The 19,603-nt window shown below is 43.9% G+C and overlaps 1 protein-coding gene across 3 annotated transcripts in view; it reads left to right on the top strand.

The window, feature by feature from the left end:
- Positions 1-18,913, top strand: part of AFMID (arylformamidase) — a 37,730-nt gene extending 18,817 nt beyond the window's left edge. The window contains exons 5-11 of one of the 3 annotated variants that reach the window (XM_073682516.1): positions 140-225; positions 5,967-6,039; positions 9,789-9,886; positions 16,519-16,597; positions 18,124-18,253; positions 18,515-18,619; positions 18,701-18,913. In XM_073682516.1, coding sequence (XP_073538617.1) covers positions 140-225; positions 5,967-6,039; positions 9,789-9,886; positions 16,519-16,597; positions 18,124-18,253; positions 18,515-18,619; positions 18,701-18,730 — 601 coding nt within the window. In that variant the 3' untranslated portion in view covers positions 18,731-18,913. The remainder of the gene's footprint in view (positions 1-139; positions 226-5,966; positions 6,040-9,788; positions 9,887-16,518; positions 16,598-18,123; positions 18,254-18,514; positions 18,620-18,700) is intronic. The other 2 variants (XM_073682517.1, XM_073682518.1) reach the window with 2 other exon arrangements.
- Positions 18,914-19,603: the final 690 nt, after the last annotated feature.

Consider the following 19,603-nt stretch of genomic DNA (forward strand, 5'->3'; position numbering starts at 1 on the left):
TATCCATGAGACGCCAGGGGTGGAATATCACAGGTGACACACAGGCTGATATTCCTGCCCGGTCCCATAATATTCAGGATGGACAGGTAGGGGGCGCTAATGAGTAATACTACTGCTCCATATGACCTTTTCCTTTCAGCAAAGAGGAGTCCGGATTCATGGCCGCTCCTCTTGTCTCACATGGGATCGCTGTGATGGTGATGGATTATGACATTGCTCCAAAAGGTGCCCAGATAAGTGTCATATAGTGGCTACATAAATCCAACAAGCCGTGCCGAGATAGTGCTCAGATAAATAGTGTAATGCTGGACATAGAAAAACAGTGCAAAAAAACTACCGTAATGTGTCACATAGTGCCCAGATTATTATTATTTATTATTATAGCGCCATTTATTCCATGGCACTTTACATGTGAAGAAGGGGTATACATACAAGAACAATTACAATAATCTTGAACACAACGTGACAGCGACTGGTACAGGAGGAGCGAGGACCCTGCCCACGAGGGCTCGGTCTACAAGGGATGGGTGAGGGAGGATACAGTAGGTGAGGGTAGGGCTTGTCGTGCAGCGGTTTGGTGGAGCGGTGGTTACTGCAGGTTGTACGCTTGTCGGAAGAGGTGGGTCTTCAGGTTCCTTTTGAAGGTTTCCACGGTCGACGAGAGTCTGATGTGTTGGGGTAGAGAGTTCCAGAGTAGGGGGGAAGCACTGGAGAAATCTTGTATGCGATTGTGGGAAGAGGAGATAAGAGGGGAGTAGAGGAGGAGATCTTGTGAGGATCAGAGGTTGCGTGCAGGTATGTAACGGGAGACTAGGTCGGAGATATATGGAGGAGACAGGTTGTGAATGGCTTTGTATGTCATGGTTAGGGTTTTGAACTGGAGTCTCTAAGCAATGGGGAGCCAGTGAAGAGATTGACAGAGAGGAGAGGCTGGGGAATAGCGGGGGGACAGGTTGATTAGTCAAGCAGCAGAGTTTAGGATAGATTGGAGGGGTGCGAGAGTGTTAGAAGGGAGGCCACAGAGCAGGAGGTTGCAGTAGTCAAGGCGGGAGATCATGAGGGCATGCACTAGTGTTTTTGCAGATTTGTGGTTGAGGAATGTGCGGATCCGGGAGATATTTTTGAGTTGGAGTCGTCAGGAAGTGGAAAGGGCTTGGATATGTGGTTTGAAGGAGAGATCAGAGTCCAGGGTTACCCCAAGGCAGTGAGCTTGAGGGACTGGGGAGAGTGGACAGCCATTGACGTTGATAGATAGGTCAGTTGGGGCGTGAATGAGATGGCGGAAAGATGATGAATTCTGTTTTGTCCATGTTAAGTTTTAGAAATCTAGCAGAGAAGAAGGATGAAATAGCAGACAGACATTGTGGGATTTTGGTTAGTAAGGAGTTGATATCGGGTCCAGAGAGGTAGATCTGTGTGTCATCAGCATAGAGGTGATAATGAAAGCCATGAGACTCTATGAGCTGTCCCAGGCCGAAGGTGTAGATGGAGAAGAGCAGGGGTCCTAGAACTGAACCTTGGGGGACACCGACAGATAGGGGGCGAGATGAGGAGGTGGTGTGTGAGTGGGAGACACTGAATGTCCTCTGTCAGGTATGAGGAGATCCAGGATAGGGCCAAGTCTGTGATGCCGAGAGATGAGAGATTTTGTAGTAAGAGGTAATGGTCCACTGTGTCAAAGGCAGATGATAGGTTCAGAAGGAGGAGGACAGAGTAGTGTCGCTTGGATTTGGCGGTCAGTAGGTCGTTGGTGACTTTAGTCAGTGCAGTTTCAGTAGAATGGTGCGGTCGGAAACCAGATTGTAGGCGGTCGAAGAGGGAGCAGGAGGAGAGGTGGGAGCACAGTTCAAAGTGTACATGTTGTTCCAGTAGTTTTGAGGCATAGGGGAGAAGTGATATGGGGCGATAGCTAGACACGGAGGATGGGTCAAGGGAGGGCTTTTTGAGGATGGGTGTGATTGAGGCATGTTTGAAGCATGAGGGGAAGACACCAGTTGTTAGTGACAGGTTGAAGAGGTGGGCTAGGGGTGGGATGAAGATAGTGGTAAGGTTTGGGATGAGGTGGGACGGGATTGGGTCAAGTTTACAAGTGGTGAGGTGTGAGTTGGAGAGTAAAGAGAAAAGTTGATCTTCCGTAATGGTGGAGAAGGTGGTTTTGGAGGAGGAGGGTTGAGTAGGTGTGGGGAGGGGCTGTGGGGGCTTTAGGCAAAAGCTTTGTCTGATGGTGTCAATCTTCTGCTTGAAGAATGAGGCAAACTCTTCGGCTGAAATAAGAGGAGAGGGAGGAGGCACTGGGGGACGGAGGAGAGAATTGAAGGTGTTGAATAGTTGTTTGGGGTTGTGAGACAGGGAGGATATGAGAGATGAGAAGTATGTTTGTTTTGCTGCAGTGAGTGTGGACTTGAAGGTAGTGAGGGACTGTTTGAATGTGATGAAGTGCTCATTGGAGTGGGACCTTTTCCATCTACGCTCAGCAACCCTGGAGGCCCGTCGCAGTCCTTTAGTTAGGCTAGTGTGCCAGGGTTGTCTGTTGATTGTGCGAGATTTGGTATGTGTGAGGGGGGGCTACTGAATCGAGAGCTGCAGCTGTTGTGGTGTTCTGTAAAGTGGCAGCAACATCTGCATCATGTAAGGAACTAATGTCTGTAAGAGGGAGAAGGGATTCAGAGAGTGGGTGTAGGTCAACGTGTTTGAGATTTCTGCGAGGGTGTGCAAGTTTGTGGAGTGGGGATTGTTGCCCTGGAGAGGAGAGAGTAGAGAATGTAAGTAGGTTGTGGTCAGAGAGAGGGAGAGGTGAGTTAGAGAAGTTATATAGGGAACAGAGGCGGGTGAAGATGAGGTCCAGTGTGTGGCCGTCTTTGTGGGTGGGTGTGGAAGACCACTGAGTAAGACCGAAGGAGGAAGTGAGGGATAGAAGCTTAGAGGCAGCTGAGAGGGAAGTGTCAATGGGGATGTTAAAGTCACCCATGAGGATAGTGGGGATGTCAACGGAGAGGAAATGAAGTTGCCAAGTGGTGAAGTGGTCAAAGAAAGTGGTGGTTGATCCTGGGGGGGCGGTAAATGACAGCCAGTTAGAGGTTGGAGGGGGAGTAGATGCGCTCGCAGTGCACTTCAAAAGAGGGGAGAGTAATTGAGGGCGGCAGTGGGATATGGGTGAAGGAGCAGTTATCTGAGAGGAGGAAACCTATTTCTCCACCGTGCTTGCTGGTGGGGCGGGGGGTATGGGAGAGGTGGAATCTGCCGTACGAAAGTGCAGCAGGAGAGGCCGTGTCAGAGAGGGTGAGCCAGGTTTCAGTGATGCCGAGGAAGGAAAGCTTGTTAGTGATAAAGAGGTTGTGAATGTAGGAAAGTTTGTTGCAGACAGAGCGAGCGTTCCATAGAGCTCCTGTTAGGGGGATTGGGGAAGCGGGGGCTGGGCGGATGGGTATAAGGTTAGAAGGGTTACGAGAGTTTGGGATAGATCGTGGGTAGGAGGTGGAAGTGATTGTAGGGATGTGGTGAGGAGGGCCGGGATGTGGAGAGATGTTGCCGGCTGTGAGGGGGAGCCGAGAAAGCGTTATTAGGTGGGAGCAGGAGAGCGCATGAGGTGGCTGTCTGTGTTTGGAGACACAAGATTGTATGTTGAGGAATAGCTCTGAGGAGGAGGTGAGATGGACGGGGAGAATGGAGGGAGAGATGAAGAGTTCATTACTAGGTGTAGGGATTAGGGGTGGTTGTAAAAAGTGTAGGATTAAGGCGGTGAGAGCGAAAACGAAGACAAACATTGTTTACTGTGACTTAAAATCCAGTTACCTTCAGTTCACTTCAGGTTCAATTCAGGATTAATTCAAATTTCTCACACTTAAGCAATGGACACTTAAGGTGATGGACACAGACTAAAGTCTAACAGACTCCTGGCCCACAATATATTTGTAACAAAATGCATGATAAATAGTGTAATGTTGTACATAGAAACACTGCGCAAAAAATGACCATAATGTGTCACATAGTGCCCAGATAAATAATGTAATGCTGTACATAGAAAAACAGTGCAAAAAAAACTACCGTAATGTGTCACATAGTGCCCAGACGCTGTCATATACTGCCCAGATAAATTGAGTATATTGTGCTGAGATAGTACCAAACAGTGCCCAGATAAAAAGTGCTTTACAGTACTCAGAAAATAGTGCATAAACCACACACAAAATGTCAGAATGCCCAGATAGTGTCATACACTATATGCCTGGATAAATGGAGCATACTGTGTTGAGATGGTGCACTCAGCCCAGATCCTGTCACAGAGTGCCCAGCTAAATAGTGGATTAGAGCACATACATAAACAGCCAATAAACGACCAAAAATCTCAACGTGTCTAGATATTGTCATATACTACCCAGAAAATGGGGCATACTGTGCTGAGAAAATGCCACACAGTGCCCAGATAAATACTGCATTACAGTACGTAGAAAACAGTACATAGACTACCCATAATCTCAATTTGCCCAGATAATGTCATATACTGTCCAGATAAATGGAGCATACTGTGTCAAGATATTGGCACTTCCAGATAAATAGTGCATTACAGTGCCCAAGAAAAAGTGCATAAAGCACACAAATGTCACTGAGCACTCAGACATTACAATACAATACCCAGATAAACAGTGCATTAAGAGCACATAGAAAAACAGGACAGAAATTACCCGTAATCTTAGATTGCCCAGATGGTGTCATATACTGCCCAGATAAATAAGACATAATGTGCCCAGATAGTGTCATACAATGCCCAGATAAATAGTGCATTGCAATACCCAGAAAAAATTAGTGTAAGAATTATCCTTAAAATGCCAGAGTGCCCTGATAATGTCATATAGTGCCAAGATAAAGACTGCATAGAAAATCAGCACATAACTACACATAATCTCAACTTGCCCAGTTAATGCCATATACTGCTCAGATAAATGAAGCATACTGTGCCAAGATAGTGTCACAAAGTGCCCAGATAAATAGTGCATAAACCCATAAACTACACAAATGTCACTGAGTGACCAGACACTGACACACATTGGCGAGATACATAAAAAAGCATATAAACTACCCATAATATCAAAGTGCCCAGATAGTGCCATATACAGCCCAGATAAATGGGGCATACTGTACCCAGATAGTGACACACAGTACCCAGAAAAAAAATATATAAAAACTACCCATAAAATATCAGAGAGCCAGATAGTGCCAAAGAGTGCCCAGATAAATACTTCATTATCACACAAAAATAGTATAAAAACTACCTATAATCTCACTGTGACCAGATAATGTCATATAATTCCCATATAAATGAAGCTTACTGTGCCCAGATAAATAGTGCATTACAGTACCCAGAAAAAATAATAATAATTAAAAAACCTACCAATAAAATGTTAGAGTGCCCATATAGTGTAATATACCGCCCAGATAAATTAGGCATACCTTGCCAAGATAGTGCCACACAGCCCTCAGATAATTTCTATACAGAAAAAAAGATGTAAAAAGCCAAAAAAATGACAGGATGCCCATATAACGAGTGTATTACAATACATAAAAAACAGTGCCCGGATAATGTCATACAGTGCCCAGATAATGTCACAGTGCCCACATAATGTCATACAGTGCCCAGATATCACACAGTGCTCAGATAATTTGAGCATTCTGTGAAAGGATAATGTCACGCAGTGCCCAGATAATGTCACGCAGTGCCCAGATAATGTCACGCAGTGCCCAGATAATAATATTATACAGTGTCCAGATAATTTGAGCATTCTGTGCCAAGATAGTGCCACACAGCCGCAGGATAAATCGTGCTTTACATTTTTGTCACAGTACCCAGATGATGTCTGACTGACTTCCTGAGGAGTACGAGGAGGGCTTCTGTTTAGTCACAAGAGTCAACCAGAGTAAGCAGAGCTGCAGTGTAAAGCATGGGTAGTAACGTTACTTGTTGATCATTGCAGGTGACATGGATCTCATTGTGGCACAGGTCAGACGCAGCGTTGCCTCCATTTTTCGGCTTTACCCGCACAATACGTAAGTCTATGTTAGGAGACTATACCTGATGTGGCGTCACTATTACAGATGTTACATAGATCGGCCTCTAGTTTAACTAGTTACCTGTTTAACACCTAAACAAAAAAATAAGTAAACAGGGCCTAATTAATAAGCAACAACCAGGAGAAAAAAGACCCCTAAAAAGTAACTTTTAATAATTTAATCTAAAAAGGACTCAACAATCCACACACGAACAACAATGACACTCATAGTAATGGAACACCAGAATCAGGTAATGCACCGACAGGGAAGGAATACAGACTAATCCTGTCCCTATTTTATCCCTAATTCCTCTCCCTTCCTGACAGCGGAGTTTGGCACCCTAATTTGTGCTTCGTGGCGCCCCCGCTCAACGTCGGTGCCCCTTATGTCCCTACACGGACCCTTATCCTAATATTAAAAAAACACTATGGTGAGAAAGGGTAGAAAAAGTGAACGTATAAGTTTAGAAGCCGATAATTATATTAAATAATGAATTATTAAAAAGACCAAATCTGTCCAATGGGGCATATAACAGCGCTTGGAGACTTGGAAGCAAGATTTATCTCAGCATGGCTGGATAAGTCAATTCATAGATAAATATACTGCAGTAATTAGTATCATAATCCAGCATACGATTATCAGAAACAATCTTGCTTATTTTAGCTATATACCAAATAGATCTTCGGCGCTGATTCCACACAGATAGGCATCACATATACAGCACCGTGTTGAATCAACACTTTTCATGAGAGCAAAAGGATAGAGAAAAAGGGCTGTTTCCAGTTCTGTGGAACGTACAGTGCGCACATGGAACGCACGCGACCGGAAGTGACGATTCACTGATGCCGTAGACCGGAAGTGAGGATACTGGAACGCATCTAGAATCACCGGAACGCACAGATGAAAAGCAGACCAGACACCCACACACAGCTGACATCTAGTAGTAGCTGCCATGGTGACAAGAAGACGCCAATACCCGCACAACAAGCCATAAATTGCAACAAACTGCCCTATACATCCGTGCATTATACGCAGGGGTGGATTAAGAGTAGCCAGGGCCCCGGGCAGTTTAAAAGGCGCGGGCCCCCCCAGGTACTCAATGGATCATGTGACATGTCACGTGATCCATTTTTGATAAAAATCATGTGATAGTTTATTTGAGTAACAGGTGCTCTGGTGCATATCTGAGAAAAAGACAGAAACAGTGGCGCACATAACGCACTGCGCAAATTTTTCCCTTACGTACAGAACTATATACAACATAGCACTATATAAAATAGAGCAGGAGTGGGAGATTAATTTTCCCAAGGGGCCACATGAGAGACTGTGACTGTTGTGGAGGCCGAACCAATAGGTTCAAATTAATTCTGCTCAATATTAATATTAGCATATTAATTGTATATTTTTTTTTTACATTAATTGCATTACTTAATATTGAGCACAGTTAAGTATACCGTCCCTCTATATACAGTATGATGCCGCACGTAGCTCCCTAGATACAGTATGATGTCGCACGTAGCTCCCTAGATACAGTATGAGGCCACACGCAGTTCCCTATATACAGTATGAGGCTGCACGTAGCTCCCTATATACAGTATGATGCCTCACGTAGCTCCCTATATACAGTATGATGCCGCACACAGTTCCCTATATACAGTATGAGGCTGCTCGCAGCTCTCTATATACAGTATGAGGCCGCTCGCAGCTCTCTATATACAGTATGAGGCTACACACATGCAGTCACACACGGTCATGCACATGCAGTCATGTATACACATGCAGACTTGCACCCATAAGGGTCGCAGATATATGCACACACACATATACAGGCATAAACACATTTGAAGAGCGCAGGAGACTTGAACCCCAGCCCAGCCCGCCCCTGCCTACCGGAATATGTGACCTGGTCTCTAATCTGAGCTGCTATTAACCTGCGATTTCTGAGGCTGGTGACTCGGATAAACTTATCCTCAGAAGCAGAGATGACTCTTGGTCTTCCTTTCCTGGGGCGGTCCTCATGTGAGCCAGTTTCTTTGTAGCGCTTGATGGTTTTCGCAACTGCACTTGGGGACACTTTCAAAGTTTTCCCAATTTTTTGGACTGACTGACCTTCATTTCTTAAAGTAATGATGGCCACTTGTTTTTCTTTACTTAGCTGCTTTTTTCTTGCCATAATACAAATTCTAACAGTCTATTCAGTAGGACTATCAGCTGTGTATCCACCAGACTTCTGCACAACACAACTGATGGTCCCAACCTCATTTACAAGGCAAGAAATCCCACATATTAAACCTGACAGGGCACACCTGTGAAGTGAAAACCATTTCCGGTGACTACCTCTTGAAGCTCATCAAGAGAATGCCAAGAGTGTGCAAAGCAGTCATCAAAGCAAAAGGTGGCTACTTTGAAGAACCTAGAATATAAGACATATTTTCAGTTGTTTCACACTTTTTTTGTTAAGTATATAATTCCACATGTGTTAATTCATAGTTTTGATGTCCTCTGATCGGCCCAGTTAAGTGCGGCTGTGCGGTACTCACAGGAGATCCGGGGCTCAGGTGAAGAAGGCCCCAGATTTTTGACTACAGGGACACCACTTGTGCCACTGATGGTGGCGGACAAAAGATTATAGTGAGGGCAATCTTGGCATGGGTTCCCCCGGGGCCCCGGGCGGTAGCCCAGATTGCCTTCATGATAATCTGCCTATGATTATACGCAACTGACAAATGGCACCATTTCAAAGCCAGCTCAAATAGTGTATTCACATTTCTCCCCAAAAGGGGAAGCTATAGGTAATAAGCATCAGGGGGGATGCAGACATTTCCCTTTATTAGAATGTAAGTGTTATCCACATTTTTAATCTCATTTGCCCTTCAAAAAATTCAAAGTTGTTAGAGTAGGGATATGTAGGATAGTCCCCAAAATATAAATATAGAGGTAACCATAATGGGTATATATAAGTGATGGCCCACAGGCCAATATCACATTTAATTTTGTTCTATTTAGCCTTTAATATCACATTCTGGATTCAGATGAAGCTCGAAAAGCTCAACTGCTCAGTAAGACCCCCAGGGCCATTGACTCCATCCAAAAGATCCAACAGGCTTCCAGTTGGAGTATTTTTTATTCCAATCTCCCTTTCTAATGAATTGTTCCACAACCTCGAGGACCCTGAATGAAATGCATCCATCATCGCCCCCATGTTTAGAGGTTACATGTCTGGCGAGTGGTGTATCTCTGCTATGTATCACGTCTCCAAGGTGCTCGCCAATCCGAACACGCAACTCGCATTTAGTTTTTCCAATATAGTCCATTGGACACACGCATTAATTAAATAATATCTGTGGGGTTTCTTTCCATCTATATATATGGGGTGTGGATGTTGATTCCCATATGCGCATCATTGACTGGCTATCTGGGGAGAGAGATTGACGTCCTCCTCAGGTCCCCTGATGAACCCTGGTGGAAACTAGGGGGAAATGCGTCAGGACTAGGGACTACTAATGATAAGTGTCATTTTCCATTTATTTGGGACTATTAATGATAATGTGCCGTTTTTCTATCTGTCTGTGCAAAAATTCCCCAAAAAAAGCCCAGATGTAATGCTGCTCTTAGATGTATAGCTGTACATTACTGAGCTCGAGCTTGGGAGACCTTCCTTCTTCATATATCACAGCTCCAGCCTCTGTCCTCTGCTTCTCTTTTCCTATTATATGGTATATTCCTGTCTGACATTTTCTTTGCAGTGGGATCTATCTGTGTGGCCATTCCGCTGGAGCTCAACTTGTAGCCATGACTCTCTGCACTGACTGGACTGAGTACAAGGTGACACCAGATATTAAAGGTCAGCAATAATATAAGATACAGTCATGGCCTTGAATTTTTTCCAGAAAATGATGTATTTTTCTCAGAAAATTATTGCAATTACACATGTTTTATTATACACATGTTTACTTCATTTTTGAGGATTGGAAGGAACAAAAGAAAAAAAAAACTGAGAAAAAAGGCAAATTGGACATAATTTCACACAAAACCCCTAAAATGGACCGGACGAAATTGTTGGCACCTTTCCAAAACTGCGGGTAAACAACTTTGTTTCAAGCATGTGATGCTCGTTCACACTCACCTGTGGGTAATATAAAAATCACACCTGAAACCAGATAAAAAGGGGAGAAATTGACTCAATCTTTGAATCATGTGTCTGTGTGTGCCATACTAAACATGGAGAACAGAAAGAGAACTATATAAGGACTTGAGAACCAAAATTGTGGAAAAATATCAACAATCTCAAGGTTACAAGTCCATCTCCAGAAATCTTAATTTTTCTTTGTCCTCAATGCGCAACATAAGAGGTTTACAACCCATGGCACTGTAGCTGATCTCCCTGGACGTGAACAGCAGAGGATAATTGGTGAAAGGTTGCAATGCAAGATAGTCCGAATAGTGGATAAGTAGCCCCAATTAAGTTCCAAAGAAATTCAAGCTGTCCTGCAGGCTCAGGGGACATCAGTGTCAGCGCGAACTATCCATCGACATTTGAATGAAATTAAACACTATGGAAGGAGACCCAGGAGGACCCCACTGCTGACAAAGAGATATAAAAAAGCTAGACTGCATATTGCCAAAATGTATGTAAGTAAGCCAAAATTTCTCTGGGAAAGTGTCTTGTGGACAGATGAGACCAAGATAGAGCTTTTTGGTAAAGCACATCATTCTACTGTTTACCGAAAACGGAATGAGGCCTACAAAGAAAAGAACACAGTACCTACAGTCAAATATGGTGGAGGTTCAAATATGTTTTGGGGTTGTTTTGCTGCCTCTGGCACTGGGTGCCTTGACTGTGTGCAAGGCTTTATGAAATCTGAAGATTACCAAAGGATTTGGGGTTGCAATGTAGTGCCCAGTGTCAGAAAGCTGGGTTTATGTCCTAGATCATGGGTCTCCCAGCAGGACAATGACCCCAAACATAGTTCAAGAAGCCCCCAGAAATGGATGGAAACAAAGCGCTGGAGAGTTCTGAAGTGGCAGCTATGAGTCTGGTCTAAATCCCATAGAACACCTGTGGAGAGATCTTAACATTGCTGTTTGGAAAAGGCCTTCAAATATGAGAGACGTGGAGCAGTTTGCAAGAGAAGAGTGGTCCAGAATTCCAGCTGAGAGGTGTCAGAAGCTTATTGATGGTTATAGGAAGCGATTGATTGCAGTTATTTACTCCAAAGGGTGTGAAACCAAATATTAAGCTGAGGGTGCCAACAATTTTGTCTGGCCCATTTTTGGTGTTTGGTATGAAATTATGTAAAATTTGCCTCTTTTTCTCTGTTTTTTTGTGTTGTTCCAATACACACAAAGGAAATAAACATGTGTATAACAAAACGTGTGTAAGGCTGCGTGCACACGATGCGTTTTTCATGCTTTTATGCTGCGGAATTTCCGAAGCGGAAACGCATCAAAAACGCATGGTAATCCGCACCCCATGGTCCCCAATGGCATTCCGCAATGTTAATGCACATGCTGTGGATTTTTCCGCAGCGTTTCTGCAGCGCAAATAAATCCGCAGCATTTTCATTCATTTTGCGGAAGCGCAGCGGAAGCGCCGCCATTGACTTGCATTGAGACGCATAGAATCCGTGTCTGTACATTTGTACAAGCGGATTTTATGCGTCTCTATATGCGGATGGTACCCAGGTCTGGAGGAGAGGAGACTCTCATCCAGACCTGGGTACCATTGTACCTGTAAAAAAAAGAATAAAATAATAAATAAAGTTTATATTCACCTGTCCGGCGGCCCCTGCAGCGCTTCTCCTTCCAGGACCTGAGATGACGTCGCGGTCATGTGACCGCAGGCTGTCTCGCGAGATGCCGGCAACCCGGAAGAAGCCAGGACGAGCGCGACAGCACACGCGGCGGCATCAGGGGTGAGTATAGCTTTATTTTTTTATTTTTACGGTCACACTATATAAATCCATGCCGGTTGCATGGATTTATACAGTGTGACCTAGTTGTCAAGCACTTTCCAAGTGATGCTATCGCCTGGAAAGCGCTTGTCAATCTGCATGCGGAAACACATGCATTAACGCATGTGGATACGCATGTGAATCCGCATGTATTCTGCAGGAAAAACGCATGCACAATCTGCATGCGTTTTTTCTGCCAGGGAGATGCAGAAATGCTGCAGACATTTTCTGCTTTGTTTCTGCATTGTGGGCACATAGCCTAATTGCAATAATTTTCTGGGAGAAATACGTCATTTTTTGGAACAATTTCAAGGGTGCCAACACTTTCGGCTATGACTGTATATGTCCACCATGAACCAGACTACATCTAGAAATAATCTACCCTATATACAGTGCAAACAAATTTCATAAATATCTTATATCACATATTATACCTCAGAGCTGCACTCACTACTCTGCTGGTGCAGTCACTGTGTACATACATTACTTATCCTGTACTGATCCTGAGTTACATCCTGTATTATACCCCAGAGCTGCACTCACTATTCTGCTGGTGCAGTCACTGTGTACATACATTACTTATCCTGTACTGATCCTGAGTTACATCCTGTATTATACTCCAGAGCTGCACTCACTATTCTGCTGGTGGAGTCACTGTGTACATACATTGCATTTCTTATCCTGTGCTGATCCTGAGTTACATCCTGTACTATACCCCAGAGCTGCACTCTCTATTCTGCGCTTGTGCAGTCACTGTGTACATATATTACATTACTTATCCTGTACTGGTCCTGAGTTACATCCTGTATTATACCCCAGAGCAACACTCACTATTCTGCTGGTGCAGTCACTGTGTACATACATTACATTACTTATCCTGTACTGATCCTGAGTTACATCCTGTATAAGGCTGAGTTCACACGATGCGTTTTTAATGCGTTTCCGCGGCGTTTTTGCAGCTGCAAAAACGCAGCGGAAACTCATTAAAAACGCATGGTAGAAGGGCAGCAATGTTCCCCAATGGAAATCTGCATGTGCTGTGCCCATGATGCGGATTTTTCCACAGCGTAAACGCTGCGCTCAAAAATCCGCAGCATGTCAATTAATTTTGCGTAAACGCGGCGTTTTCGCCGCCATTGACTTGCATTAGAACGCGCCAATTCCGCAAGACTGCATCTGTACTTGCGTTATTGGCGCGTTCTAATGTGCGGATGGTACCCGGGTGTGGAGGAGAGGAGAGTCTCATCCACACCCAGGTACCCTTAAAAAATCTGTAAAAAAAGAATAAAATAAAAAATAAATGTATACTTACCTTCTGTCGGCCCGCGCACCGCTCCTGCTTGGTTCCCGGCACTTTGCAGTGAGTTGAAGGACCTGCGCTGACGTCAGAGTCATGTGACGGGTCACGTGACGCTGACGTCGGCAGGTCTTTCAATTCAAAGTTGCCGGCGAGGGAGACCGAGTGTAAAGCAGGACACCGGGGGCCATCGGAGGGTAAAATATACATTTATTTTTTATTTTTACCATTCTCTCGGGTCACACTATATAAATCCATGCTGTTTGCATGGATTTATATAGTGTGACCTAGTTGTCAAGCACTTTCCAAGTGATGCTAAAATCGCCTGGAAAGCTCTTGTCAATGCGGAAACGCATGAGAATCCGCATGTATTCCGCAGGAAAAACGCATGTACAATCCGCATGCGTTTTTTCTGCCAGGGAGATGCAGAAATGATGCAGAAATTTTCTGCTTCATTTCTGCATCGTGTGCACATACCCTTATACTCCAGAGCTGCACTCCCTATTCTGCTGGTGCAGTCACTGTGTACATACATTGCATTACTTATCCTGTACTGATCCTGAGTTACATCCTGTATTATACTCCAGAGCTGCACTCACTATTCTGCTGGTGTAGTCACTGTGTACATTGCATTACTCATCCTGTACTGATCCTGAGTTATATCCTGTATTATACTCCAGAGCTGCACTCCCTATTCTGCTGGTGCAGTCACTGTGTACATACATTACCTTACTTATCCTGTACTGATCCTGAGTTACATCCTGTATTATACTCCACAGCTGCACTCACTATTCTGCTGGTGGAGTCGCTGTGTACATACATTGCATTACTTATCCTGTACTGATCCTGAGTTACATCCTGTATTATACTCCAGAGCTGCACTCACTATTCTGCTGGTGCAGTCACTGTACATACATTACATTACTGATCCTGAGTTACATCCTGTATTATACTCCAGAGCTGCACTCCCTATTCTGCTGGTGCAGTCACTGTGTACATACATTACCTTACTTATCCTGTACTGATCCTGAGTTACATCCTGTATTATACTCCAGAGCTGCACTCACTATTCTGCTAGTGGAGTCACTGTGTACATACATTACTTATCCTGTACTGCTCCTGAGTTACATCCTGTATTATACTCCAGAGCTGAACTCACTATTCTGCTGGTGCAGTCACTGTGTACATACATTGCATTACTTATCCTGTACTGATCCTGAGTTACATCCTGTATTATTCTCCAGAGCTGCACTCACTATTCTGCTGGTGCAGTCACTGTGTACATACATTACATTACTTATCCTGCACTGATCCTGAGTTCCATCCTGTATTATACCCCAGAGCTGCACTCACTATTCTGCTGGTGCAGTCACTGTGTACATACATTACATTACTTATCCTATACTGATCCTGAGTTACATCCTGTATTATACCCCAGAGCTGCACTCACTATTCTGCTGGTGCAGTCACTGTGTACATACATTACATTACTTATCCTGTACTGATCCTGAGTTACATCCTGTATTATACTCCAGAGCTGCACTCACTATTCTGCTGGTGCAGTCACTGTGTACATACATTACATTACTTATCCTGTACTGATCCTGAGTTACATCCTGTATTATACTCCAGAGCTGCACTCACTATTCTGCTGGTGCAGTCACTGTGTACATACATTACATTACTTATCCTGTACTGATCCTGAGTTACATCCTGTATTATACCCCAGAGCTGCACTCACTATTCTGCTGGTGCAGTCACTGTGTACATACATTACATTACTTATCCTGTACTGATCCTGAGTTACATCCTGTATTATACTCCAGAGCTGCACTCACTATTCTGCTGGTGCAGTCACTGTGTACATACATTACATTACTTATCCTGTACTGATCCTGAGTTACATCCTGTATTATATCCAGAGCTGCACTCACTATTCTGCTGGTGCAGTCACTGTGTACATACATTACATTACTTATCCTGCACTGATCCTGAGTTCCATCCTGTATTATACTCCAGAGCTGCACTCACTATTCTGCTGGTGCAGTCACTGTGTACATATATTACATTACTTATCCTGTACTGATCCTGAGTTACCTCCTGTATTATACCCCAGAGCTGCACTCACTATTCTGCTGGTGCAGTCACTGTGTACATACATTACATTACTTATCCTGTACTGATCCTGAGTTACATCCTGTATTATACTCCAGAGCTGCACTCACTATTCTGCTGGTGCAGTCACTGTGTACATACATTACATTACTTATCCTGTACTGATCCTGAGTTACATCCTGTATTATACTCCAGAGCTGTACTCACTATTCTGCTGGTGCAGTCACTGTGTACATACATTACATTACTTATCCTGTACTGATCCTGAGTTACATCCTGTATTATACCCCAGAGCTGCACTCACTATTCTGCTGGTGCAGTCACTGTGTACATACATTACATTACTTATCCTGTACTGATCCTGAGTTACATCCTGTATTATACTCCAGAGCTGCACTCACTATTCTGCTGGTGCAGTCACTGTGTACATACATTACATTACTTATCCTGTACTGATCCTGAGTTACATCCTGTATTATATCCAGAGCTGCACTCACTATTCTGCTGGTGCAGTCACTGTGTACATACATTACATTACTTATCCTGCACTGATCCTGAGTTCCATCCTGTATTATACTCCAGAGCTGCACTCACTATTCTGCTGGTGCAGTCACTGTGTACATATATTACATTACTTATCCTGTACTGATCCTGAGTTACCTCCTGTATTATACTCCAGAGCTGCACTCACTATTCTGCTGGTGTAGTCACTGTGTACATACATTACATTACTTATCCTGTACTGATCCTGAGTTACATCCTGTATTATACTCCAGAGCTGCACTCACTATTCTGCTGGTGCAGTCACTGTGTACATACATTACATTACTTATCCTGTACTGATCCTGAGTTACATCCTGTATTATACTCCAGAGCTGCACTCACTATTCTGCTGGTGCAGTCACTGTGTACATACATTACATTACTTATCCTGTACTGATCCTGAGTTACATCCTGTATTATACTCCAGAGCTGCACTCACTATTCTGCTGGTGCAGTCACTGTGTACATACACTGTGTATATATAAAGTATAGATTGGTGGACGTTCTCTGTACGGGGTCTGATGCTCGTCCCGGCTGTGACTATCTTGCTTCCCCTTCTATTACCAGGCGCGTTGCTGGTGAGTGGCGTATACGACCTGCTTCCTATCATAGACACCTATGTGAATGATGCTCTGAAGATGTCGCTGTGAGTCTCTGCTTCTCCATAAGATCTCTGCTTGCTGTCAGTGTATGGATTTTATTTTATTATTCTTTATCTTACAATGTGATACAATTATTTCCATCCTGATACATTGTAACAAACCATCAGAGTTCCTGTACTCTGCTCCTAGACCGCCGCGTCCCCGCGGGATGAGCCGGACGTCCTATGTGACCCGGAGTCTGGTCACTGGACTAGCAGCAGCGGTTCACTGACGGCTTCCTGTTACTGTCCATATTTAGAGCACCGGTATCGAACGGCAGCAACAGGAATACACCGCCATATCTCTGCTGTTAAAGTGCCACATGCAGATAAATGCAGTCTATTGCTCCCTGTTATCAGCCCTTTCAAAGGGGGAGAGGCTTATTGTTGAGAGTAGAAAGGGCTGAAAAATCCCTGTCACTTAATGTCACCCATGGCCAGCCTAATGGCTCAGCTTGGGCTCTGGGGAGGTGATGAGAGGTGACTCCGATTTCTTCTGTTTAACCATTTAAGTGCCGCTGTCATTCTCCGCAACATTTAAATACAGCAATCGCAACGCGCAACTGTTCCTGCAATGCAACCACAGAGTGACAATGGCTTCCCACGGAAGACAGGGGCCTATTGAAGACCCACACTATGAAGCTGATGCTACAGACTAAGCTTTCTTCAGGTTCAAGTCCCCTAAGGGGACTTAAAGGTAAAAATAAATAAATAAAAAAAAGTTAAAAGCATTAAAAAAAAAGTTTTAATCTATTAAAGATTCAACCTGTTTTCTTAGTACAAACATAAATAAAAAAAGTTTATATATTTGGCATCACCACCTCCATAAAAGTCCAATCTGTCGAAACATACAATTATTTAATCTGTACATTAAATAGAAAAAAAAAATGTAATTTTTCACCTCCCCCCAAAAAATGCAATAAAAACATTTTATGTACCCTAAAATGGTACCATCAACGAAAAAATGTAAAATACGTTACTGGCCTCAAAAAATTACAATTTTTTTTTTTTTTTTTTTTTTTTTTTTTTTAAAAATCGACTTTTTTTAAACCATTAAAATATACACAAGACCTTAATACAAGTTTGGTGTCGCCATAATGGTACTGACTTGGAGAATATTGATACCTGGTTATTTTTCCTGCACAATCAACAATGTAAAAAATAAAAATAAAAAAAACTATGTTGGAAATGTATTTTTTTTTTTCACCATTTTACAACACTTGGAATTTTTTTTCCCGTTTTCCGGCACGATATGGTAAAATAAATGGTGTCATTCAAAGCTACAACTCCTCCAGCCAAAAAAAAACAAGAAAGAAAAACTCTCATACGGTTATGTAGACAGAAAAATAACAAAATCATGACTCTGGGAAAAGGAGAAAAAATGTATGAAAAAAAAAAAAAGGAAGTGAAGGGGTTAATAGAAATGAGCTGCAAATCTGGACATATCCCATGGACCGGTGCAGTGCCATTTCTGCTAGCCAGACGCTATTGCAACGTGACAGAAAGCGATTGTCTGATGCTTGTTTTCACAGGGAGGTGGCGCTAAAGAACAGCCCCATGCAATATGTCAGACAGATGAATGCTGGGAGGTGTCGCGTGGCCATTGCGGTGGCGGAGCACGACTCTCCGGAGTTCCACAGGCAGTCACAGCAATATTTCCAGGTGAGGATGGTTACGAAATTGGAGCCCTGAAATTACCAGTATCAATGAATGGCGAAAAAAATGGTGCTGCATTAGGTATGGCAGTATTCACTTAGGCGGAGCTGCAGTACCGGGCATCGCCTGTGGACAATGGTGGCGCTGTTCTTTTGCATTAGGGCCCATAGGATTCTACTGTAGACTCCAGCTGTAGTTCATTGCCTTGTATCGTCGCTTTCTGTTAATCTTGGGAAGCGGACTTAACCATTTCCTCTCCCCTATCAGAGCCTAAAGGAATCAGGCCTTGGCGTCTCCTATGTTCTTGTGGACGGGACCGATCACTTTGATGTCATAGAGAAGCTATCCCAAGAAGACTACGTCCTCACCCAAGTGAGTCCGCCGCATTGATGTAGCAGAGCTGACTTTGTTTCGTGCAGCGTATTCACAGCCGTGCTCCCTTTTTCTTTACAGCTCATCCTGAAGATGATCCTGGAACAATGATGAGACTTTTCACTTGGGGCCCCAATGCAGGAACAGAACCAGGGGCCCAACATTATCACATGGCTTACCTGGATCCACTCATGATCACCGCCTCATGTGTAGTAGTCATGTGGTCCTGTGAGGCTCTCAGACACGGGCACCCCTACAGCTACGACACTGCTAAAATAAAACGCTCACCACTAACTATAATTGTCAATTGTGAATTTCAAGATTTGAGAAAGCTGGGTGACCACCTTGTAGGAGTCGTAACCCAGCTGTCCCACAGTCAGATACAGTATAATGACATACCGCCGAGCAGAGCTGCTTCTTCTCGGAGCGATGCACTGGCGCAGTGATTCCAACGAGTTTTGTGAGTAAAGCAGCCAGTGATGGATCGGTCATCTTGGCTACTGCCACCAGGTTCCTGTACAGATTGCAGCGGTTGACATGAGTTTGTTTGGCTGTTGCGCTCTGCATAGGCGGCAACCAACATGGCAGAAGCTAAGCAGCTAATGAATCCTGTGCACTGCACTATGTTCTCCCCACAGCTCTCTAATAAAAAAGCTGTCCCAAATGTATAAAAAAAAGTGTCCGTAAACAAAAAATAAATACTAATATAATACACTTTTACTTTTTTCAACTCTAACTAGGGCTCAGGTTACAGCTTAGGTTAGGGCTCAGGTTAGACCTAGAGTTCACGCTCAGAGCAGGGCTTTGGTTAGGGCTCAGGTTCAAGTTAGGGCTAGAAGTAAGGCCCTAGTTACTGTTCAGGATAGGGTTAGAGTTATAGAGTTAGGTCTCAGAGCAGGGCTTGGGTTATAGCTCAGGTTAGAGCTAGAGTTCACGCTCAGAGCAGGGCTTGGGTTAGGGCTCAGGTTAGAGCTAGAGTTCGCG

Source organism: Phyllobates terribilis, unplaced genomic scaffold (assembly GCF_046119375.1).
Source record: "Phyllobates terribilis strain yellow unplaced genomic scaffold, ASM4611937v1 Scaffold_5__5_contigs__length_657084704, whole genome shotgun sequence".
Classification (NCBI taxonomy): Eukaryota; Metazoa; Chordata; class Amphibia; order Anura; family Dendrobatidae; genus Phyllobates; species Phyllobates terribilis.